Here is a 25,031-nt window from a genome sequence, read left to right as displayed (position 1 = left end):
ACTAAAGTTGGCCTGTAAAGATGGACTAGTGAGTAGATGAGTCCCTGACAACCTCTGTAGTCTCATTGTTTTCGTATTGTTTTCTTTGTTTCGTAGTGTTTTCTTTGTTTTGTTGTTCTTTTGTTGTTGTTCTTTGTTAAGCGTCTTTGAGTATTCAGAAAAGCGCTACATTAGACCAATGTATTATAATTATTATTATTATTATTTAGCCACTTGTTAGCAACCACTGTTTTAAGACACCTAAGCACTTTATAATTCAATTGTGGGACATTTAATGATGTACTTTATGTCATAGAACAAAACTATATCCAGCATGTGGTAAGTTACTTTCAAAATGCAATATATTACATATAACTAGTTATATTAATTTTAAAGTAATATATTATTTTACAATATTACTGTCTGTGTAGAGTAGTAAATTACTTATTACACTACTTTTTAGTTTTAAAAAAAGCCCAAATAATCTATACAGAACAATTAAATAACCGAGATCTTTTTAAATAAACGAAATGCCTTGGACACATTGATGAGCAGGCAGACAAAGGATCAAAGTCTGATATATAATAAGATAGGAATAAATATTTTTAATTGTAGGCTTAGTCATATGAAACACAATAGACCTATACCTTCTATAATGTAGCCAATAATGACATGACAAGACATGCCTTTTTATTTCAGTCCACAGAACAGGGAATGCATGGACATATGTGATTCAAAAATGTCAGTTAAAGTGCGCTCGGAGGATTAGGCTTCATCATTAGGCCAACAAAATACAACTCATTTCAGTCACACAGAGACTGAACAAATAATTTAAAGGCTTGGCTATAATCAACACACGCAGCGCCTATATTAATACGGTCATGTTGGTGTGGATAGGTTCTTAAAAAAACAATAACTGCTTCACTTCGGTCAGTGAACATAAAGAGTAATATATTACTGACATATTTTTAGTAACACGTTATATTACTCCCTTACTGCTAAAAGTAATGTATTACTGTAACGCGTTGCTTTAGTAACGCGTTACCCCCAACACTGGTAGTAACCACAGACCTTATTTCAGGCATTTTTAACCGAAAACCAATTAAAAAAAACCCATTGACTTTGAGACGAGGGAACCGGAAGTGCAAAAAATGCTAACTGACTTCCGGGTTTTAGGACTACAAACTATACCACTCAATTGACCAGACGTATCTTTTGAGAGGAGCCTTTACACGGTTGTGACGGACACTACGGGACGGGCTGCTAAGTTCATCAAATACCACCGTCCTTGGCCATATCCTAAGAAAACCAACAAATGAAGAAACTGAGTAGAAGTAACAGTACCCCTCAGTGCTCCTCTGTCGGGCCCACACGTCACGGAGCAGCTGCTGTACCGCAGGCTGTACCTGCAAGCCGTTTCCATGGCAACGCGGTCACAAGTTCCAAACAGCTCCGTACACGACAGTTTGACGCTCTGCTCCCAAAATGTATTCAGAGTAAGTACAACGACACAACTTGCTTTCTTTTTTACTTCTTCTCAAGACTAATTACCACCACTTGTGTTTAGTTTCAGGCTAGAATAAACGAACAGCTATCTTTGCTAATCAAAGCTAAGGTTCACGTAGTGTGTTGATGTTAATCGCTCGTGCATGCTATCGTTTACAGTTTGCCGTTTTTCTCCCCCGTTTTCACCAGAAATTCATCAGTTCTCATGAGTGACGATCTTCAGTCGACCAAATCTGGCAAGTAAAACTGTTCATACTGACTTAGTTTAGTTCCTCCATGTTGGTGTCTGTGTATCGTCAGCGGGAAGAATACCTGCGTGGTCCCTGGCCATGGTGGGAAGAAGTTGTTGATATGAAGCATCAAATATAAATTGTACGTGTGCGGTTTTTAACATTGCAGGTGTGAAAACTGGGTACCATGGGATAAATGGTCATATCTCCCAGATCCCAGGACTGTCCCCAGCCATCATCACTCTTCCTGAGGAGAAGGCCCGGGGGCGAAGGGTTGGAGTCCTGGAGAGTGATACTGACTATGTCAAACTTGCAAAACAAGGAGGACATAAGGGTAAAGCCACCCTGTTGCCTTTAATATCAGCACACATCCCTCTCGCTCGCACGGAAGTGGCAAAAGTACACACATTCTTTACTCAAACAGATATTTGTGTAAAAAAAAAAAAAGAACTCTGGTAAAAGTAGAAGCACTGATTCAACTTCTTTATTCGGTTAAAAGTAAGAGAGTTCAGGCTCTGAAATGTACTCAAAGTATAAAAGTAAAAAAACTATCCCTCTGAAAGACATTTCTACCGGTCATATGCAAAACTTACCAAACCTCACATCATTTTAAAATTATTCAAAGACTATAAAAGGTAGAATTAGTAGGATTTGTCCGAGCTGTTTGTCAATGCAACGGAAAGATAATTGATTGTTGAATCTTATTCCCAGGATATCAAATACCAACGTTGTGGGTTGGTAAAATGTCATAAATAGTCGATAATTCTCCTCAAATGCATTAAAACTAAAGTAACAAGTAACAATATGTCTTAAAATGTAGGGAGTAAAAGTAGAAAGTTGTCAGAAAAATAAATACTCTAAGTACAGATACCTGAAAAATCTACTTAAGAACAGTAATGAAGTATTTGTACTTAATTCCCACCTCTGCTGGTTAACACATTTAGCCTAAAATGTATTTTTGTCCTTTTTTTTTCATCCTTGTTCAACAGGACTTTTGTGGCACGAGGAAACAATCACTTCTAAAGCTTGTCCATACAAACCTCCAGACTGGTTCTGCAATGCATCAGCAGACGATAGCGAACCAAGGTACTTGTAACATTTGTCTTATTATTATCATGCACTCTGAATTGTTGTCAGTTTATGATATCAGAAAAACAATTCCACCTCCATTACTAACACTACTGCTTGCAGCTAGTGTACAACTCCTGCGAGTACTGCCACTGTACTGATCCTGCTAGTGCTAATAATGTTACCACACTATTACACATTTGCTGCCATCGCTAGTACCTGCACCTGATACTGCTACAAACTTGTAACAAGCTTTGAAAGTAAGTACTGTAAAATATAAGGAACATATCAGCCAGCGTAACATCAGAGTTTTACTGTTTAATCTTCAATATATTTTCCAGCTATCATTAAGTGGAAGATACATTTCATATCCCTATATTGTTTTTTTTCCAACAGTCTAATTAACAGTGAAGAGAAGAAACACCCTGGAGCTTTCCAACAGCTAGAGCCTCCCTTTGGAACTGACAATATGTCAGCCTGGGAGAGGGATGATAGCAGCAGCAATGGCAAAGAGAAGGTAAACAAACAAATGCCAAGCCAATTTAGGAGTAATTCAGCCACACAAGTCATTGCAATAACACTTAATTTTATCTCTTGGCTTATTCTGTCATGATCCTATGCTTTTAAGACGAACTAGAAGGAGTGTGAGTGATGCTGTCATGTTACAGAATTAATTCAGTTGTTACTTGATAAGGCAGACCTTCCCTGTGGTTCAGGCACTTCTCTGAGTGATTAAATACAAAATCGAGAGCATACTGCTGAATTGAAGCAAGAAAATGATAGACATATATCTTCTTGGCTGTATTTATGTTCACAAAATAACCATCACAGACTGTGGCTTTGTTTTTTGTTCTGCAGAACGATGACATTCTTTCCAACCAGATGGAGAAATTGCAGTCACCCAATCAATATCATCAGACCAGCAAATTCAAGAGAATGTAAGTTCATATGGTCACAAGATGGTGCTGTTGTTCTGTATAATATTATGTATGCTGCTGGTACCACAGAATGCATCTTAGGTGCAAATAGATTTATTATACACCAGTGATCTTAATATGTCAGAGTATAGCGGTCATTTTGAGTGGAAGGAGCTGTGTAAAAGGAGTAAATGGTTACTTGTGTCATCAGTAGAAAGCAGTTACATTACCCTAATACAGATTTAACCTAATCTACCTAATCTATAATCAGTATGATGGATATCATTATTAATGGATAGGTTCACAGTTTTTCATTACACTGAAACAGCTTTGTGTAATTGTAACTGCTCATACTCGCCATTAAAAGACCCTTTCCTAATGTGCTTTTAATGTGAGTGATAAGTGCTGTTAAGGAACGCGGTTGATTCATGAACCGTATGGATCGCCCCCCACTGTTTAGTACGCATGTGAACTGCAGATTAATTGCAAAATGTAATCATCATATGGTTAAATAGAGTTTTATTGCTAATATTGCAGCAGAAAGACAGACAAGACATATGCGTGCTGTGTTTTACTCTGAAGAGAATTGACTGACTGATTTGAAAGCCAGTCATTTTCAGTTTGTTGAAACTTGGCATGCATAGAAGCAGAGTGGGGGTTTCTGGTACAACTTCACCTACTTCCAAGGTACAGAGAAAAAGTCTAAAGAGGTCGAAACTCCATCAATGCTTGTAGTATATAGAAAAACTTTATTGTTAGAACAGAGCATCAGGGTCATCATGACACACATTACCAAACAAGATTTAAATAGGGTAGCTTTACTTAAATGTTGTTTGTTGTTGACTGTAAGCAAAATGCACTGGTTTTACAATGAAGTTTTTCTATATATTACTTAGTTTTGCTGCAGTTTTGACCTCTTTAGACTGGGCATGCTTGTCATCATAGTCCCTGATTATAAGATTGTGATGTTTATTACAACTTTGACAATATCTGCTGCCTTCCTGTCAGCTCACAACACCAGTCACTGTTTGCCTGTCAAGCACAGTAGCCTTCAAAGTTGATAGGCCATTACTAGTGTCCTGTAACCCATCAGATAGTGCTGTGGGCGGGGTATTTAGCAAGACTGAGAACAGTTACATAATAAAATCACCAAAACTAGAATGGCAGTAGAGCGTATACCTCTGCCAAGGCCCAACAGTCTCCTTTTGTACTCACTTACAGATACAAGCCACATAGATACGCCCAATTTTTTTCATCTAGAGCCATGCATTAATATCTGAGAAATTAATGAAAAATTCCTGGATCCGTGTCTTTTTATCTGGATCTGCACTAAAACTTAATTGAGTCTAATCTGGGCTGAGACTTACCCCCCGTCGAAGTTTTGTGGAAATCCGTACAATAGTTTTTGTGTAATCCTGCTGACAAACCAACCAAGGTTAAAACATGACCTCCTTGGCGGAGGTAATGAAATAAATATTAATTAAAAAATTCAATGACATTACTTAATACACCTATGGTGGTGACTACAGACAGAGAGAGAGGGCTACATGTTTTGTGATCAGTTGCACCCCTAATGTAAGATGCAAGTGATATCCACTTGAATTGTCTAACTGGAGTGACTGAAGCCTCATGTGACTTTCATGTAACTGGGGATTTTGCCCCTCATCATTTAAAGTACATTGAAAGCACATTAAAAATGTATCATAGAAAGATTACTAAAAGCAAAACCTGTTTTAATTTACACATGGGCACCTGACCACTCTTGACAGCCTTGAAAAACTGTGAACCTAACCTTTAAGTGTTGTTTGCTACAACTTGTCCGTTAGCATTACAACACATAAGATACAGTATATGACTGATACACATCTCAAAATCTCTGTGTTTAAAAGGGTTTTGTCAATAAATTCTGGACCCTATGTCCCAATGTCAGTGACTAAGCAGAAACACTCATGGGCAGACTGCATGCTTAATTCAAAAAGCATACAGAGCGATGGCTTTTAGGGGAATGTGAACGTTCACCTGTTTGCTTTGGCTCACATCTGGTCACAGCAGTGTTCCTTTACGGAAATGTCAATGACTTGTCCAAACCTGAAATAACCTCACATAAAATGCTACCAGAGAAAAGACAATAAAGACTGTGGTTAGGGTGTATGAATTGTTTTGATACTGCACGTCAACAAGTCCTCAAAGGATCCACTCCAAAATAAGTTATCTAAGTCCTCCAGTCATATTTATTATAATAGGCAAAAACAGAATCAATAACTTGCGTCATTGCTGTGCCGTGATGAGCTCTCCTTTGTATATTGACTTTGGGAGTCAACAGAACAGAGAGTCCTGAAACAAGTGTGACTGAGTGAGTGAAAATTATAATTTCACACACTTCCTTTGCTTTATTTGACGATGAGAAATCAAAACCTGAGATTAAATGCCTTTTTATGGTTTTATTAGATAGGACAGCTTAGACAGATGAGAGAGGAGGAATGACTGCAGCAAAGGGCCACAGGTCTAATTCGAACCTATGCTCTACTTACTGAGCTAAGGGGTGCCCCTAAATGTTTTTATTATTATTATTATTATCATTATTATTATTGGCCTTCCATGGCTTTACTTGACAGCAAAGCTGTAAGAGTGATGGGAAATGGGATGTGAGGCGGGGGGGGGGGGACGGGGACAGCCTCTGTTCATGGGGTGAACTCTGTTCATGGGGTGCCCATAAATTACATGTTTTGATGGACTGTTTTCCAGAGTTGGTTGTTAACTTTGGCAAGATGAAGAGAAAACTGACGATTGTAAATACCTGTTGTTGACTCTATGTGGTAGGATGGAAGAGGATTTTGTAATGAGTAGCCAGAGTTTGTCTGAATCTAAAATCTCAGAAGGGTAAAGTACATTATTATTGTTTAAACTGTGTCTGCGCTATTCTCTCTGTTTATCTAATAGGCACTTTGGGGCAATGACAAAACAGAACATTAGATTTGTTTGTCATTTAAATTTTAATAAATCTTCAAAAAGAACAATATTAGGAAAAGGCTCATGGTACGCTGCATTAACACACTTCCTCGTCCTTTGAGGGTCCTGGTTTAGACCTCAAGAAACAAAGAGAAGACAAATAAAACCAAGGAAAAATGAAAAAAGACAAGTAAAACAAAAATAAGTTAAGAGTACAGAAGTATGAAATTTAGTCTACGATGAGAAAGAAGGAAATGTGCTGCAGTCTCTGCAGATTCTTTGTTGTTGTTGAAATCTAAACATCTCCGTCAGTCTCTATCTGAGTCCAAAAAAGATCCCAAAGGCTTGCCCTTTCTTCCATCTCACCTTTTAACCTGTTAAGCATAGATTCATAGGATGCAGTCTCACCCACTGCATTTACCCAATCTTTCCAGTCTAGAGATTTAGCTATTTTCCAATCAAACCAACCATAGTACCACAAAATGTACCTTTTGACATACTTGGCATTTGAGCATATTACTAAGCCAGACCAGCTACTTAGAACCTCCACAACTTTAAGCAAAAATGGTGTCAGTAATGTACATTCCCATATCGCCCTGCACCACCCGTGTCATCTAGTTTGATTTCCTAAAAAAGCTTTCAAAAAATTGTCTTTCCATCACATCTAGACTTAATGTCTCTGTTGTTCTAAGAGTTTTTGACAAGAGACCAGCTCCTGTCGACATGTCGAAGCTGATGAGCTTTGGTTATGCAGAAGACAACAAACCAATAGCCAACGCTGATTTGTCAAGTAAGTAGCACAGCGTATTCCTGATATAAATGATTTCCTTTCTTGCTTTTTTTAAATCATGCCATCGAAATTCACCTCCATTATAATAAAAGGAAAGTTCACCAGCACATTAGTTTTGTATGACCCAATAAGTGAATATACTGCAGTATATAATGGAATGATGGCCACAAAATTTGATGTGTGAAATTTTAATATTTCAGCCATTAAGAATTTATGACGCCACTCTGTGGTATAATGTAGTGATTATAAGTCAATGATGTGATAACGATTTGTTGAATGACTCACGCTAGTATATATTTCCATGTCAACAGATTAGAAGACTGCCAGTGCATCGGGAAAAAGGATGTCTAAACTCAAATGCTTCCAACAGGAATAGTTGCCATCCTCTCCTCTAACAACAAATCGTTTCTCGACACCTTCATGCTGAGCCACATCAAACGTTTTCCTTTGTTTCAATTGTTTTGTCATGTCAGATGTATTACTCAAGTGTGAAAGTGCTTCATTGAATTAAAGCTAGGGCCTGTTATTTATTGTGCCTGTCAGCGGTGCCTCATTAACTGTCTTCCTTAGGCACCAGTAACTCGTGTTATGTTTTCTGCAGTGTCTGTAACTCTAAAGGCGGCTTTAATGAATAAAAGTTTGATTATTTAAATAAAATCAAAGTTATTCAGATGTTTTAATTTTTTTCCCATATACTAAAACATGTATAGGCTGAAATTTGAATATTATCTGATATACCATAATATTGTCACATTAGAGCAGCATTTTCTGGCACACATCAAAAATGTATTATTGCTCTTAAAGGTGCAGTATGTAAGAATTTTATTTCAAAAATGAACTAAAACTGTCAACAGAATGTGAAGAAATGAGAAAAGTTATGTCGAACTCGCCTATGTAATGTGTTGCAGAGATATTTACGGAAGTTAGCATGCTAACCAGCTAGCCATGGCCTGTCCTTTTCATAATACCACACCACTCAGTCTGGATTGCTAGCTGCACAGCTAACTGAGCTAACTAGCTAAGGGTAGATTAGAAGCAGTTGGCGCTTATTCTGGTTTTATGACACCATATTCCATGAATTCTAGTGGTCACCAATTCTTATATATTGCACCTTTAAAGGCTGCATTCACCCAAAAATGTCCACAAAACATTTCTGGAGCTTCACAGCATAAAAAGTGTTGCAGCAATCTCCTAAACAATGAAGTAGATGGTGACTTTTTTTAAAACATAAAAGTAATAATAATAAAAACAAAAATAAAACCCAATTGGCTCCATACAGCTTGTCAGGCATAATCCTAGCCTAGTCTTAGTTATTTACATTATTTTTTTTATTTTAAAGAACATATTTTAATCACATTTTAGGGGTCGTTATATCATCTCATAAACATGTGAATACATAAAAAAAAGTGTTACAACCCTTCAGGGTTCCTTTTGCAGGGATGACTCAATCATGTCTGTTGGTTTTACATTAAGCTCAGTTTGTCATTGCTTAGACATTCCAGTGTATTGCATGTCAAAGTCAAATGTTATCTCAGTGTTCTTTGGGAAAGCTGTAAGTTACAGCATTGCAACTTCATTGGCTTCAGATTGGCTACGGTTAAGACACTCCACCTTGACCCCACCTCTGGTGTTGCAAGGTTCAGTCACTCACAACAGTCACGTAAGTTGTTTTCATAGCCGCTGGTGGGGTTTTGTTTTTGAAGGTGCAATGAGATTTGGAAGCTGCCAATCATTGTTTTCATGTGATTGATCTCGCTCTGTTTGTCTGGGGCGGGTGGATGTTTTTGTCAGAGTCAGTACAGGTGCTACTCCTCTCTCTGGAACCAATCAGTGGCAAGTTCAGATGTCAACGCTATATTAGCTGTGCAGTCGGGCTATAACTCTTATTCAAAAACAGCTGGGAAGCGTATTTGGACGTTTTTACAGCAGAGAAACTTTGGAAGACATTTTAAACAGAATTTTAAAGCAACTCCTGCAGCCATGGCACCAATTTTACTCAACTGCATGGGGAATGACCACAGCGAGTACATCAAGTAAGTATCTGGGAACTAAGTTTTGAATTGACTGTTTTTTCTTGTTCCTCTTCAAAATCCAATATTTGGTTGTCCACTCAAAGCATATACTCATGAATCACTTGAGCAATCTGTCTCTTTATTAATATGCTGTACTATATTGCTCTTAGAGAATCTGTCCAAGTCAAAAACCCCTACTTGGACACCATGGAGGAAGATATTCTCTACCACTTCAGCTTGAGCACCAAGACTCACAACCTTCCAGAAATGTTTGGAGATATTAAGGTTTGTGAATTGCTAATTTTAAAAATACTGAACTTAAGGTTTACAATTTCAAAAGTTAGAAAACGAAACTCATTAGCTCTCTATCTCTGCTTCCCATAGTTTGTGTGTGTTGGTGGCAGCGCAAATCGAATGAAGGCTTTCGCCCAGTTCATCCACCAGGAGCTGAAACTGTCTGGAAACCCAGAGGAACTCAGAGACATCTGCGAGGGAACTGATCGCTACTGCATGTATAAAGTGGGGCCAGTGCTCTCTATCAGTGTAAGTATTACATCATCAGTGACATTTACTGTCCTAGAAGCCTATTGTATGACTGTTTTCTTTAAAGTAATGTCCATCCTGATCTTGTTTCCATCACAGCACGGCATGGGAGTTCCTTCCATCTCCATCATGCTGCATGAGCTTATCAAACTGCTGCACCATGCTCAGTGCCGTGATGTGGTCCTGTTTCGCCTCGGAACATCTGGTGGAGTCGGTAAGAAAGTGGTCCGTTCCCTAAATCTCTATCTCTATCCTGGCTCTCCATTAAACAAATAGATTTACTTTTCTGCCTGGTCTCGTCGCTAGGTCTGGCCCCAGGGACAGTGGTGGTCACGGACAAAGCGGTGGACTACTCCTTCCGCCCCCAGTTTGAGCAGGTGGTTTTGGGTAAAGTCATCACCAGGAGCACTGAACTGGACGAGGGAGTGGCCAACGAGCTTCTGCAGTGCTCCTCAGAGCTTCAAAACATTCCCACAGTGATCGGAAACACCATGTGCACCCATGACTTCTATGAAGGTATAAACATCTTGCGCTCAGGTTGTCCGTGATCACACTCATCCCACATGAGGCATACAGGTCAAAACAAGTTCAGGTAGTAATAATCCTGTGCTGTGTCTCTCTAGGTCAAGGCAGACTGGACGGAGCTCTGTGCTCCTTCTCTCATGAAGAAAAACTGGAGTATCTGAGGAAAGCTTACGAGGCCGGGGTGAGGAATATTGAAATGGAGTCCACAGTGTTTGCTGCTATGTGCCGCGTCTGTGGCCTTAAAGGTATGCTTTTTGTTACTTCTACATCCTTTAATAAATAAACTTTGATGTTGGTCAATAAAGACACAAGCCTTACAGAATTCAGAGTAGATGTGCCTGTATCAATTCTACTGATTTAATGTGACCCAATGACGTCCAATACGAGGACCAGGTGGCATTAGCATACTATGTGACTGATAATCTCCTTTTTTATCTCCAGCGGCTGTCATCTGTGTTGCGTTGCTAAACCGCTTCGATGGAGACCAGATCACCTCCCCTCATGATGTTCTGGTGGAGTACCAGCAGAGACCCCAAGTGCTGGTGTCTCACTTCATCAAGAAACGGCTGGGACTTGTTGTCTAAGACCCCCACATCTCCCAAATAGAGTGTAAATAGCTTTGACTGATATGTGTATATGTATAGTGTATGTACTGTACTTAACATGTTAATATGTGCATTAGACTCTTATTTAAAAAGTTGTTTAGATTTGTCTGATTTCTGATATAAATATGTAAGTATGTGTTGTAAATTTTAATATTTAATACTCTGGTACTTCTGTAAAGTGATGTTAATTTTCCAAAAAGACGTGTTCTGTATGTTGATTTTAATATTTGACTCTGCCAAGAAAGTCCAAAGTTTCAACATCTAGTAGTTTATTTGTTCAGACTGACGTTTGAAAAATGTACAACTGATTAACTTTTGGTGGTGCTACAAGTCTTTGACTTAGACAATAATCATTTTAGATATAACAAGACATTTCCAAAATCCAAAGGGGGTGTTTGCAGGATCAAGAAACCCACTTCACATTTTAAATGACTGGAACAAAACTCTTGGTTTCACACCCACGTAAATCTGTAACACGTCAGGAAATTATTCACTTCTAGTCAAGGTTTGCAATCTGTTGGTGGCCTTTTGTTTTAAAGGTTTTTTCTCTTGTATGTCCTTAAGTAATTTCTCTTATGATACAAGAAGATTGTGAAGAAAATGTACTGTCCATATTTTACATGTATTTCAGTGGTGATTGTGTTATCAAATGATAACATTTAGTAGCTTCTGCCATACAATCTTGTTTATGCAAATACAAACTTTCTGAATGTTACATAAGCAGTCAATAAATATTGATGAATGTGGAGATACATGTATATTACCACCAGAGATCCTGTACGATACTGTGTTTTTCTCATGAGGTGCTGTAGACAATAAAAGTTTATAATAGCATTTTACTGTGTAACTTGATGGTCAATACTGTTGCTATTGTGTAGCATTTTTACACAAAGTGAAATATCTTATTTACATTTAATTCAATGTTATATACCAGAACAAGGGTTTTTGTGATGCCAAACAAGCGTCTGGTCAGAACTTGAGTACGGATGAGGTATCTCGTCTAGGTGGTTTTGGAGGCTTTATAACACTCAGAACCTCTTTGGCATAATGACTGTGGTGCAGACCAGCCTCCCGCAGAGCTTGCTCAACTCGGACCCTTGGATCAGACACAATCTGGAAAAGTAAAAAAAAGAAGAAGAAATAAATAAATAAACCCACTATGTTACCATTCTTTGTTTTTATGGTTAACACTTGAAACAAGATGAATCACTCATCCTTTATAGTTTGGTATTTGAGGAGAACGTTTGTTCAGTTTGACAATCATTAGTCATTGCCTGTGTTGCACAATAACCAAAATCTAACCTCTACAGTGATGACAAAACCTCCCACACAGAGACTCTAAAGTACACTGACTGACTGACTGTGTGGCCTTGAGATCAAGGCCATCTATAAAGTTCTCTGAGATTAGAACAAATATTGTCTGACCAGCCAACCACCTTGCATAATTTCCCCCCAATTCACTGGGTCAGTCTCACACAAGAGGAGAATAAACAGAGGTGGCAAAAGTACACGCATTCTTTACTCAAGTAGAAGTACAGATGTATTAAAAAGACTCTGGTTAAAGTAGAAGTACTAATTCAACTTCTTTACTCAAGTAAAAGTAATAAAGTACAGGCTCTGAAAGACATTCTATGCAAAGCCAACTGAACCTCACACCATATTAATATGATTCAAAGACTATTAAACTTAAAGGTAGAATCAGTAGGATTTGTCCCAGCTGTTCCTAAACACACCAGTAAGATAATGATTGTTGAGTCTCATTCCCAGGATGTCAAATACCGACATTTTGGGTTGGTAAAGCGTCCCGAGCAGCAACAAACTGAGCAAATAAGAAAATCCAGGCAGAGGGCTGCAGGGTTTCTACAGATACAAGACACTAACGCACCTCTTCTCCCCATCCGAGTCTCCCTCTCTGTCTGTTTCTGTCTTGCAACATCAGCCGTGTGATATGCACACAAGAAATCAGTCTTGTGATGTTGGGAAGGCAGCATCCAATGACACAAAATAAAAAGTAATGGATGATTCCCCTAAAATGCATTAAAACTAAAGTAGGGAGCCTGTAAATTGTAAGCGGTAGAAAGTACAGATATTCGTGTTCAAATGCACAGGTAAATACCTGAAAAATCTACTTAAGTACAGTAATAAAAAATGTGTATTTTGTTACTTCCCACCTCTGCCTGTAAATGGCTAAATTAACATCAAGGAAACTGGGAAAAAGGCCTTTGCAGGCTTAAAATATTCACAGCATAGATAAGGAGTTTGGGACAACTGACCGTGCAGCCAAAGGGTAGAGCGTTTGTAATCATACAAAGCTAAAGGTTAGAGGAGGGTCGATGTTATCCTGCCTCACCTGTGTGTCTGTGTACGTGTTAATACTGTAGAGAGGTCTTTGGAGCTCAAACTCCTTTACATTCAAGTGTCGACTCCTCCAAGCCTCTGTATCTGCCATCATCCTCTCTGGGTCTGCCTCTGCCACCACACAGATCTAATTAATAAGAAAAAAAGCATTTAATACAGTGATAACACACAACTGTCTTTATACATACAGCCATAAGGTGGCAGTGATGCTTCGACTCAGATAAGGATGAGTCAAGTCTTCCCTTGAGGGTCATTTGAGTCGATAGAGAAAATCAGAGTGGTTGAAAAGGTTAAGAGCAGATAACGATCCACCTGCTTTCTGAGAACTTCCAGACGATTCTGCTTCTCTTCTTCTTCTCTCTGCCGCTCAAGCTCCTGGGCCTCTATCTCCTCCCTTCGCCTCTGCAACATATCTGCCCGAAACTGCACCCTAGAGGGGGCGCAGAGGGTGTGAACATCAGACCTGAGCAGCCCCTCTCATCCTCTGCCTCTGCCACCGCCACAACCAACGTTACCTATCACTCCTGACACAGCAGGCCTCCGGGCTGTGGAGGGTTTTATGGAGCTGCCAGAGCGCGGCTGCTCTCCCATCATCTGTTTTTATCTCTTTCTCAGCCCCCCATGAGTCAACACCATTATCTGGTATTAATGCCAGTCTCTCTGAGTGTCTGCAGAGAAATGCTAAGCGAACCACACCAAACGGGATATGTTTTAAAAGCAGAGTAACTGAACAGCTACAAACTGCCCTCTCTGAGTGAAACAGTGATGTACTGGCACACTCTGGAGCACACTTCCACATCACTGCAGTACTGGAGGTCAGCAAAAACAAGTCAGTTTAAGTGCTGTTAAGTTGCTGTTAAAGTGCAAGAAGTTGAACAAATCTTGAGTCATCAAATACAGAACTGAACTCCTTCTTCCCTCCTTTTATTTCACCTTAAAACGCTCTATAGTTGTTAATTCATCTTATCCCATACATATTGTGAAACATCAGCTTGTTCCTGCTCTTTATTAAAGCGACAATATGATATTTACACTGAGTGAAATATTCAAACTTTTGATGGCAGCACTATTCGATCACATGGAGATATTCTAGATGTGCAGATGGATCATTTTAGAATATCTTCTTTGACGTAATGTTCAACTTCATATTCTGTTTATAATTCTAGTTTTTTTAATGTTTTCAACTAAAATTCCTAAATATTGCACCTTTAATGAGGTTAAAAGTAAAATTCACATTCAGATGCATTGATATTTATCACCAGTCTGTGAAGTTCAGTGTTATCCAGGATTTTAACACAGGTTGCTGTCATCAGCCTCCCTTAGTCTGTCTGGAATTTCGTATTGCACCAACAAAACGCTGGGTGACAGATTGAAAAAAGAATTCCTAAAGTGAACTAGCATAGCCAGAGATACAGCCACTACTACAGGAAAATCTCCAGTAATGTTAAACCCTATAGTCTCTGCCTGGTAAATGTCCACCTATTTCAAACTCTGCACCTCCTGTTTGTGACACAGGTTTTCCCGTTAGAAATTTCTAGTCTTGAAGTCCAAGATCAGGTAACCTTGTTGTCATCACCAGGTTTATTTTTGTAGACTTAACAAAGCTCATGTTGAGCCACAGATGACTATTGCCATGGCAATCGGTGAAGTGATGTATTAATTATTTGAAATTGAATATATGAATAGAAAACATAAATATGTGTTTTTAGAATATCTGTGACTGTGAGCGGTTGTAAGACCACAAGCAATAAGGTAAATGCATCTTATGCCATGCTTTGTAACGGACAGGATCATAGTGTTTTTCGAGTTCTGGATTCTCTTTTGGTGACTCTTTTAGCGACTTTGTGACAACTCCCATGGTGCAACACTCACCTCTCTTTATCTCGCCGTGCCTGTTCTTCCATAACACTCCGTAGATTAGCGAGTCTCTCTCGATCCCTCTGCTCCAGCACCTCCATCCTCTTCTGCTGGTTTAAATAAAACTGCCTGACCTGGAGGGGAAAACAACAGTTTACAAAGAATAACGACAAAAAGTTAACAACAGCCACGAGAACTGTAACCACACCTCCGCTAATTTGACTCCCTGCAGAACTCTCTGGATCGTCATGTCCTATTGATTGCGACAGAGCAGGAATCAGATAAGTGTAAATAGAGAGAATGAGATGATATTTCAATGTCTGACAGACTTTTGTGCTAAATTATATGGAATCCAATGCAGCCTAAATGCTCTCATTAATCAGAGTGTCTCAGGTTGCCCATGCTCTTCTAGCAGACCCTTGAGGAGAGAGTTAATTAAACAGTCAGACACACACACACACACACACACACACACACACACATCCTGGTATTGATGTACCTGTGAGAACAATAACCAAATTAAATGATCAGAATACCCAGATAATTTTAACAATGTATGCTTTCAATTTGATCTCCATGTGTGCCCACAATTAAACTGTTTAGTCACGAAAAGACCATATTCACATGGCGGCCATGTTCCTCTGGCTCCAGATGGAAAGCTAAAATCTCATACTGCTGTGTTCCAGGTTACACACGTAGGAAATCTGACAAATTGTTTTCATTTCATCGCTTCCTGATTGATCAGCAAATGAAATAACAATGGGCAGTGAAAATCCAGAGAGACATCGGGCCATATTTCAAGGTAAAACAACATGTTTGATTATTAAATGTTGTTTTACCAACAAATATGGTCTGGTGTCCCTCCAAATTTTCAGTTGCTGATCAATTGGCAAGAGGTGAAAGGATAACAGTTAGTCAGTTTCCTTACCTTTACACAACATGGAACCTGGAACACAGCATCATAACTTTATCCCAGCATTGAAGCTTTCCACCCTGAGCGTGACGCCAAGGGAAAGTGGCCACCATGTGAATATGGTCAATGGTAAGCAGCTTGAAGCTGGTGTAGTTTTATCAAATGGCTGCCATTTATTGAAATCTTAACTTCTTTATGTCCTTAAAGATAATATGTTTTTATGTAACTTATGGAAGCAAGCTATTTTAAAGTGTCCACAGTTTTGGGACAGCTACAAAACATTTCTAATGGTTCTAAAAGCGTGATTCAGTTTTTTTTGTGTAGACATTCAGCCATTATTTTATGTGTATAGACATTCAAACGCTTATTTATAGACACTAAAAGGTTTTAGCCTGAGCTGAAATGCCATTTATTATTTGGTGCTTTTGAGAACTACTTTATTTTTTCTGTGAAGTCACTGCTATATGTTTGCCCATTGCTTGCTATCCGGTGGAGTCAAATACGTCCTAACTTCAGCACTGTAAAACTTCGGTCCAAACCCAACCTATCTATACCTATTGTGCATTAAGATGTACAGCAGATCATTCCTGCTGAAGACAGTCCTGTGTTTTTTGTTCAACTGAGCGCTATTCATTTTGAGCTGGCTGTGTGCCTCTCAAGCGGCCTGGCTGCAGGATATAGAGGCAGATGAATTTGAAGGGAATCATCTTGTTTTTCCCTCAAGATAATAAACTTGCACGCACGGGAAATTAATATATGCACACCTCATATGGATGCTGTGAGCACAGCACAAACATTACAATCCAAGGAATAAAATTATTCGATGGGTGCAAGCCTTCGAATAATTTCCTGCAGTGTCTTCCTGCAGGACTTGCTTGATAACACCATATATGCCATAGGCATATATGGTGTTATCAAGTAAGTCCTGCAGGAAGACACTGACACATTTAATGTGATGGGTGAGTCGAGGACGTGTTTACTTTTTCTTTCTGCTGCGATCTGATGGCCGTCTCCCTCTCGTGCTCCCTCTTTAACCTTGCCTCCTCCTCCTCCTGTTGTCTAGCAGCTATAACTGCCTCCAGCTTTGCCACCTCCTCCTGCTGGGCCCGCCACTGCTGCAGCTACAAAACACAGATGCAAACACACACCAGGGAGAAACAAAACACAGGTTATTGGCCATCAACAGCTGTCTTGAAAGAATCACTCACAGGGAGACAACCAGCTGGGCCCCAGTGCCACGGTGCCAAAGCGTGGAATGAACTTTAGAGGAGGTGTCAAAACTGCCTTTCACACTTTGTTTTAAATCACCACAGGACCCATCAAATCATTGAATCATAAAGAAGCTCTATTTTAAACGGAACTCAGGTATTATACACAGTTCCAAAAAGTCAAGACTCATTCACATGTAGATACCCATCCAGCTTTTACACTGTATGGATTGTGAGCATTAAAGGTTAACTCCACCAATTTTACACATTAAGTATGTTTACAGGTCTTGGGGAGTACTACTACATACATATGTGAGAAGAGTAGTATAAAAGCTTTTGTGACTCCAGAGGAAGCTGCATGTCTCCAGTGATGCCACTCAGTGGACACATACTTGTCAATGTTCAATTAATTGAGAAGTATCTTCTTTTTTGAAATGTTTTTTATTTGATTTCATTTATTTCCCTGAATTTCAATGAACAAAAACTCAATTCTTTGTCATACCTTTGAACAGGTTAAATAAATATTAATATCATTATTTGACAGGCACTAACACCTGGTCTTTTCTTTTTATAAAGACTGGATACTGCAGGTAAGACTGAGGTTTCTTGGTTAGGGAAAAAGGAACTTGACTTGGGACTTGACTGGCCTTAACTAAGGACTTGACCTGACTACCCCAAGAAAAAATGACTTGGGACTTGCTTAAGACTTGGACTAATTGACTTGAGTCATAAGTCTATCGATTTGTTTTTAAACTGTCCATAATGAATCCAACTAGACAATGCTAGACCAGTGGACTGCTTTAAAAAAAACCTGATGCCTATATTACCCACAACCTTAGCCACTGAATGACATCACTGGAGGAAATCTATCCTCTGAAGCTACAAAAGGCTTTAAACTACTTTTTTCACTAATGCAGCAGTACTCCCTAAGACCTGTAAACACACTTTAATGTGTAAAATTAGGGGACTTACCCTTTAAGTTTAAGTTTAAATGTAGTATGCAAAAATGTGTGTGCTAAGTATTATCTTTTTATTGATAAACAAAAGCAACCTATAGATTTGTGTCACTACCAATAGAGTTAAAAGGGCTTTAATGATACTAAGAGAGTGTGTAAACCCCATGAATATATAAAAAAAATATGGTAATCACCAAACATGGAGATCAATGGTGGTCCACCACTCCAGAATGGTGGACCACCATTGATCACCGCAGTAAGAACAATGCCACAACAGCTAGAAAATGGGAAATGTAACATTGATGATCGAGATAAAAATACAAAACAAAAAAAGCCCCACACAAATAAGAATAAGGCCTACTCCGTCTTGATCACATAACTTGACATGAAAACATGAACAATATTATTCCTGTAACCACTTATAGCATGAGAACCAACAAAGACCAACAGGGATGGACGTGAAGCAAAAACCAAAAATTACCCCCTGCTACCACTGCTACAAAACAATTACAGAGGAAACACTGGAGATACAATGTCTTGGCAGAAAATTGACAAATATTACTCTTCTAAAATTGTGTTCATATGTTTGCAGAGAAAGCAATCACCCAGCTACGTAGCTATCTGGAAACACATGGTCTAAACTTATCTCACACACACACGCACACGCACACACAGTCCACATTTTGCCAGGGAGTGAGTGACAGGTTCGTTATGCAGCAGCCTCTCGGTGGTATGCCGGGTATTAAAGTGTTGCATTCCGACGGGGCAGACACATTCACAGATCTATCAGAGGAGAGCTTAGGAATCCCTGAAGGAATGAACTGCAAATTAACATGGTCACACACACATTAGCACCAGTAGCAGTATCATCAAGTCAATCATATTTGATGTGCGCTTGAGAAACAGCAGCAGCTGCGTGCTTGAGAGAGGAATCAAAACAAATACAGCCTCTAATCCAGCTGCATTTGACAGTGTTGAAGCGGGAGCCACAACAGGCTTCTTCTTTGAAAATCAAAATGTTCTCTCAAGCGGACATGTAGGGCTCTAATTTCCCCGAAACTGCGTTCAATATGCAATCTTCGTGACAGTGAGTAGTGACTGAGTAATAATAGTGACAGCAGTGTCAATATTTATTAGACTTGCAATCTGTTAGGTGGAAATAAAAGTTGTTTAGTTTTGTTTTATTTTGATAATTGATTAATCATTTCTGTCATTTTTCAAGCAAAAATGTCACACATCTGCTGTCCAGCTTCTTGGCCACATTTATTTCTTCACATTCTGTTGACGATTTCAGTAAATGTTTGAATGTTTTAAACTAAAATGATTACATATTGCACCTTCAAATGTAAAGATTTGTTGCTTTTTTCACATTCATGATTTTAAATGAAGGGTCTTGGGTGTAGGGTTCTAGATTGTTGTTGGACAAAAGAAGTATTTTGAGGGTTCTGGTAACCGGTGATGAGCATTTTTTTTCCCCACAATTTTTTGACATTTTATAGACTAAATGTTTAACAGATTAATCATGAAAATATTCTGCAGATTAACCAACACAGAAAATAACTGTTAATTGCAGCCTTTAAGGAGATGATAATGCTTTTTTTCAGTTATTTCCTTTCCTTTAGTGTTTTATACAGGTTCCTGTGCATGTAAAAGATCTTGAAAGTTAAAAAGGTTTAATTTCACACCAACAGAAGCTCCTCTTTCCCACAGAAAACTCTGCCCCTGAAACGCCTCATCAGTAGTCCCGCCTTTAATTCCGTGACTTTGTGACATCACACTATGCCACTATGTCACATATTTTCGCAATTAATGACTAGCGGCAAGTTTGGCATGTAAGAGTCTATTCAGCACAGCTGCTCTGTTGTTGTTAGCGGTGTTTGGTCAGGCGTGTGTGAGCTGACCAATCAGAGGAGACTGGGTAGTCAGGAGGAAGGTCTTTAAGAGACAGGAGCTAAAACAGAGCGTTTCAGACAGAGGGGTAATACAGTGCTGCAGCAGTGAATAGTATGATATAACTGATGTGTTTTTTGAGCGCTAAAGCATGTAAACCTATTCAAGTAGTAACCCAAAATAAAATTATAAATCTGAAAATGAGCATAATACCTAAATATATAAATCACCTTTAATATTTATGATGCTACATATGCTGTAAGTAACTGTTACATTTGTCCTGTTTTGGAGTTCCTGCTGCCTTTAACAGTTGTTGGCTTTTATTCCAGTATTTCCTTGGAATATAATCTTTTTCGAAGGTCAGAGGATGATTCCAGTGAATGACTCTAGTGTTGCGCTGAGCAAAACACCAGACCTATACAAAACCCCCAAAGCCCACGTAAGTTTGAACAAAGGCTGAAAAAACAGCTACTAAAACACTTTAGTGTGCATCGTGGGCATCTTTTCTTGCAACATTATTTTTGCCTTAAGAAAAAAAGTCCCTATACAATATAAAATATCTGAGATTATTTTCCATACAGTGCATATAGAGTTTAAATGCATTTTAAATTATTCATGTTCTGGTGGCATCTAGAAGCTGACAATGTACAGTAATTACAACAGCCCTGTTTTGAGTCCAGCAGGGGACCTTTGCTGCATGTCATTCCCCTGCTTCTCCCGCTTTCCTGCTGAAAATACAATTAAAAAAGCTTTGTTTTTTTTTACAGAAAAACAAGCACACATAATTAAACCATCCATCAAGCTATCGGCCTGGCCCAGATAAGATACCTGAGTGTTTGATGCTTGGGACCTTGAGAGATGGGCTGTGTAAACAACCCGATGGGCGGGCCTGGAAAGCATATTTTTGGAGACATGCAAGCTAATATGTGACTGATAACACTCTTGTTTTCTCTTTAGTCTCATTAAGCAAGAAGTTCAAAGTTCAGTTGCAGTGTTCACCTTATCTGAAACGGATCTTTAAAGTTTAGATCCACTGAGAACTGATGTATTTTGTATGTCTTTCTTGTTTAGGCAGAGATGAAAAAGCCTTTTAGGGAGCACAAAGGGAATAAAACGTACAGTCTTCAGTAATTTGTCACTGGAATCTCATTTTCAGGGAATTCAAAGAGAAATGGGACAGCATCCTTTTTCATGGTGCCACATAAATGACTGCAGAGATGTCAGAATAACAAAAAGAATGATAGCCTTTTTATCTGCGTACTGCAGCCTGCTCAAAGCCTTTGTTAATACAACTGTACAGTTATCGTGACGCCTTCTGTCAAGGGGCGTCGCAGCAGCTGTCAAAGTTTCCATCACAGGGTCATTTAATGGCAAACCTTCAATATGTAACCGATGAGTGAAACAGATTAGGTGTGAACTCATGCAAAACTTCAAATCTTCAACCAGTATCGTTTCTGTGAACCAGAGCAGCAAACTGGAGAGAATGAGTGGAGTATTCATAATAACAGCTCTACTGAGTGCCATTAATGGCACATAAGATTTCCAGAATCTTTACAGAGACAAGAACTAATTTCCATTAAGAAATGAGAAAAATTAAACCATGCAATTTTCTTTGTTTCCACAGCTAGCACTATAAGAATTCTCCTGAAGTCCGTAACAAGCACATCACTTTGAGAGAAAAAATTATCCGCATATGAGCAATTAACTCCTCAGAGTTGTCGGCTGAAAAACTGTGTGGCCCACGCACTGTCTCAACTACTGAGACTCTGTCGTGTCAGTTCAGCCACCAGAGGGATGAAGAGCTGTACTTTTTAGTCGCTAACACTCAATGACAGAGGATCTGCTAACAAACAGTGCCTAGAGAATACACTGATTACTGCAGGAAGGGCACACAGATCATCCGGGTATAAATTAATCTGCATCAGCGCTGTGTATATTACAAAGTACTCTGGAGAGCAGGAAATGAAAAATGAGCTTTTGCAATAAAAGAAAGCCTCCCGTCTAGTGAAAATCTTCCTTGTTGTGTCGCTTGTCCTGTTGGCCTGCTCATCCCTTCCCCACCTGAGCATGCTGCAACAATCTGTCATCCCTCCAGGCTTTATTTACTCATGTGGAAAACACAATCGCTCATCAAAGATGCCTGGGAGTGAGATATAAGTGGGAGGCAAAACGAAAGCAAGGACAGAATAAAAGGCTGGAATGAACAGTAACACGGAGAACAATGCCAGCTAATTACAGCAGCCAGAACACTGCAGAACAAACAGCTGATGATTTGAGAAGAAGAGTCTGTCTGACAGAGATAAATTGGAATGAAATAAGCTGTATCTCATGCATGATATGTTAAGTAGTTGTCTTAATCATCTATTTACTTTTACTTTAACAATACACACCTTCTACAATCCCTCTATATAACACATCAAGAGTGCCTTCTGAAACTGCTATGATCAGTTATGTCATCTTTGTCCAGACACATGGATCCAGCCAGTCATCCTCGCATGGCCAATCTGTGGTTCTCAAGAAGAAGCGATGTTTTGTGTGACAGCCCTGCCCTTTCCAAAACAGAGGGGTACACGGTAACTCTGAAATCAATTACCCTGGATTTCTTCCCACTACACGTCCATCAGAAGAGAGCTGGCAGCACACAGCCGTGCTCCCTATAATGAGGTAAGAGCCGGAACCGCACTGACCAAAACACTGTCCAATATATGCTCTCATCTGAACCCATGGAGGCTCAGAGAAGATGAGATGTAGAAGGTGGTTATATAACTACATTAGGAACACAGCAGTCCTTTATCTTCTTAATCTACTTCAAATATGCTGTAAACATTGGAGTTGTTATCTTAGCTCATTTACATCATTGTGAAGATGCATCATTCAGACCAGTGGCTCCAAATCCAAAAGTACCACTTAACTGGCACCATTCAGTTATGTTATGAATGGATTATAAACTGGATGTTATCAAATATCACTTGTATAAAAGTGGATATGGTTGCATTGGTTTTTAGCAGCTAGGTCATTTAGCCAACAATGGGAATCATTTACATTTAGCTAGCCATTTCATTTTTTAAAATCTGTTTCTTTTTAGTTTTTTCTTTCTTTCTTTCAGCAGCAGAGCGTCAGAAGCAGTCACTGTATCGTGAGCAGCTGAAATGGCAATCTGAAATTAACTGAAATAATTCATCATATATGCGTGGACATGAATCAGTGTTATTTGAATAACTTTTTTAAGTTAGCTTAGAGGTATTGGTCACTGAAATGTTGATGTGTTGAAATGTTAAGCTACATTAGATGAGCAGATTTAGCAAATGTTTTGTGGGTTGAGTTGTAGGTTAACCTCTGGGTAAATATAGAGTTACTAATGCTGAACATTAACCCACGCTGCAACTGACCCGCTTGTTAATTCATACAGAAAAAGCACCCTCTAATTAGAACAGCCACACTCTCATTTTAATGTAGACTTAGACCAAATTTACAAACGCACCATTGATCAACTGTTCATCCATTACTTTAAGCTAACTATTTCGTTTTTAAAAAAGTATATTTCTTGTTTATCTTTTCTTGCGCTGAAATGGCTGCCAAAATTAAATAAGCTAACTAATTTTTTTCAATGGTGTGTTCATTATCTTTTTTTTTTTTTGACTATATAGTACATTTTTTATCCATACTTTTCGGTGTTTAAATTGTTTTTTTCATTACTTTAAGCTGGGTATTAAACTTCTTTGCTCACTTGCTAACTAGTTTAATCTAAGCTCTATTCACACAGAATTAGTATTCAGGGCAGGGGACCTTGTGTGATTTAGAAATTACAATCCAACGTTTGTGTTTTGTGTGATGCATTTGCACAGGATAAGAAAAGTCTGTATTTTACTTGTATTTACAGACATTACCTCCTGGATATGATGTCAAGGCTCTGCATACTATCAACTTCCAGAAGCGAGGCATCTGTTTTTCAGCAGCCACATTATTAATGTAGTTTAGATCTGATTTGCCCACTTTTCTGTATGCCCTTCTGCTCATTTAGATCAAGTAAAGGATGCGCTACTTGTTGATGACAACCTTTGCTGCTGCTAACCTTTTTTTTTTAAATGTTAATACACGTACTTTCAGCACAACTGTTGACTGTTGTCAAACATATTATGAGCTGCGATCCAATTTCATGCTTGTTAAGTTGTCTTACAACAGAAATCAGATGTATACAACCCCAAATCACAGAGATGCAGATTCACACAGGACTATAATTATCATATGACCTCCGTGTTTGGTGAAATATTGTACGTAATAAATGGTGGAATTCTTTACAAATTAGGAACATGTCAGATTCGCACAGGATTAAGATCACAGACGACCTCTGCAATTATTAGCTACCAATTACTCAAGGTCCCCAGGTAATGCTAGGCCTGGGCAAACAAGACTTAAGACTCAATTGCAGCAGGTTATGTTAATGTGTTACAACTGACTCAGGTGGTCAACTTACTGGTTCCCACCAAGATCACAAGAATTTGTAATCCTATATGTCTCTTTGGCGTTTATTTCCCTACTTAACACAGATGTGTGGATATATTTTCTAATGAAATCACACTTTCTCTTTTTAAGTCGAGAAGTTTAGACGTGTTAATTAGTTGAGCTTTCCACCCTGAGGTACAAGTTCTCGCATATACAATATACTGTGCAAAAAAACAAAGTTAAACAACTGGGGATGAATTGCTCCTAAATAATGGATCACGA

At 38.8% G+C, this 25,031-nt stretch overlaps 3 protein-coding genes across 3 annotated transcripts in view; 2 read left to right on the top strand and 1 right to left on the bottom strand.

Moving 5' to 3' along the window:
- The first annotated feature begins 1,294 nt into the window (after positions 1–1,294).
- LOC141001980 (uncharacterized protein C7orf57-like) lies at positions 1,295–8,028 on the top strand. Its single transcript, XM_073473145.1, has 7 exons — positions 1,295–1,475; positions 1,885–2,049; positions 2,705–2,801; positions 3,180–3,300; positions 3,642–3,721; positions 7,342–7,439; positions 7,751–8,028. Exons 1-7 carry the CDS (start codon positions 1,295–1,297, stop codon positions 7,753–7,755), a joined length of 747 nt encoding a protein of 248 aa, XP_073329246.1. The 3' UTR covers positions 7,756–8,028.
- A 1,245-nt stretch (positions 8,029–9,273) lies between these two features.
- Positions 9,274–11,958, top strand: upp2 (uridine phosphorylase 2). Its single transcript, XM_073473224.1, has 7 exons — positions 9,274–9,472; positions 9,622–9,736; positions 9,836–9,994; positions 10,094–10,208; positions 10,301–10,510; positions 10,618–10,764; positions 10,961–11,958. Exons 1-7 carry the CDS (start codon positions 9,420–9,422, stop codon positions 11,101–11,103), a joined length of 942 nt encoding a protein of 313 aa, XP_073329325.1. The 5' UTR covers positions 9,274–9,419; the 3' UTR covers positions 11,104–11,958.
- Positions 11,959–12,093: 135 nt separating this feature from the next.
- LOC141002064 (coiled-coil domain-containing protein 148-like) overlaps positions 12,094–25,031 on the bottom strand; it is a 32,085-nt gene continuing 19,147 nt past the window's right edge. The window contains exons 10-14 of the mRNA XM_073473223.1: positions 17,233–17,373; positions 15,355–15,473; positions 13,795–13,912; positions 13,475–13,609; positions 12,094–12,237 (exon numbers count right to left, since the gene is read on the bottom strand). Of these exons, the coding sequence (XP_073329324.1) occupies positions 12,094–12,237; positions 13,475–13,609; positions 13,795–13,912; positions 15,355–15,473; positions 17,233–17,373 (657 nt within the window). The remainder of the gene's footprint in view (positions 12,238–13,474; positions 13,610–13,794; positions 13,913–15,354; positions 15,474–17,232; positions 17,374–25,031) is intronic.

Source organism: Pagrus major, chromosome 9 (genome assembly GCF_040436345.1).
Source record: "Pagrus major chromosome 9, Pma_NU_1.0".
In the NCBI taxonomy this organism is placed as follows: Eukaryota; Metazoa; Chordata; class Actinopteri; order Spariformes; family Sparidae; genus Pagrus; species Pagrus major.
Note: the sequence above shows the minus strand (reverse complement) of the source record. Positions and strands in the feature narration are given on the sequence as shown.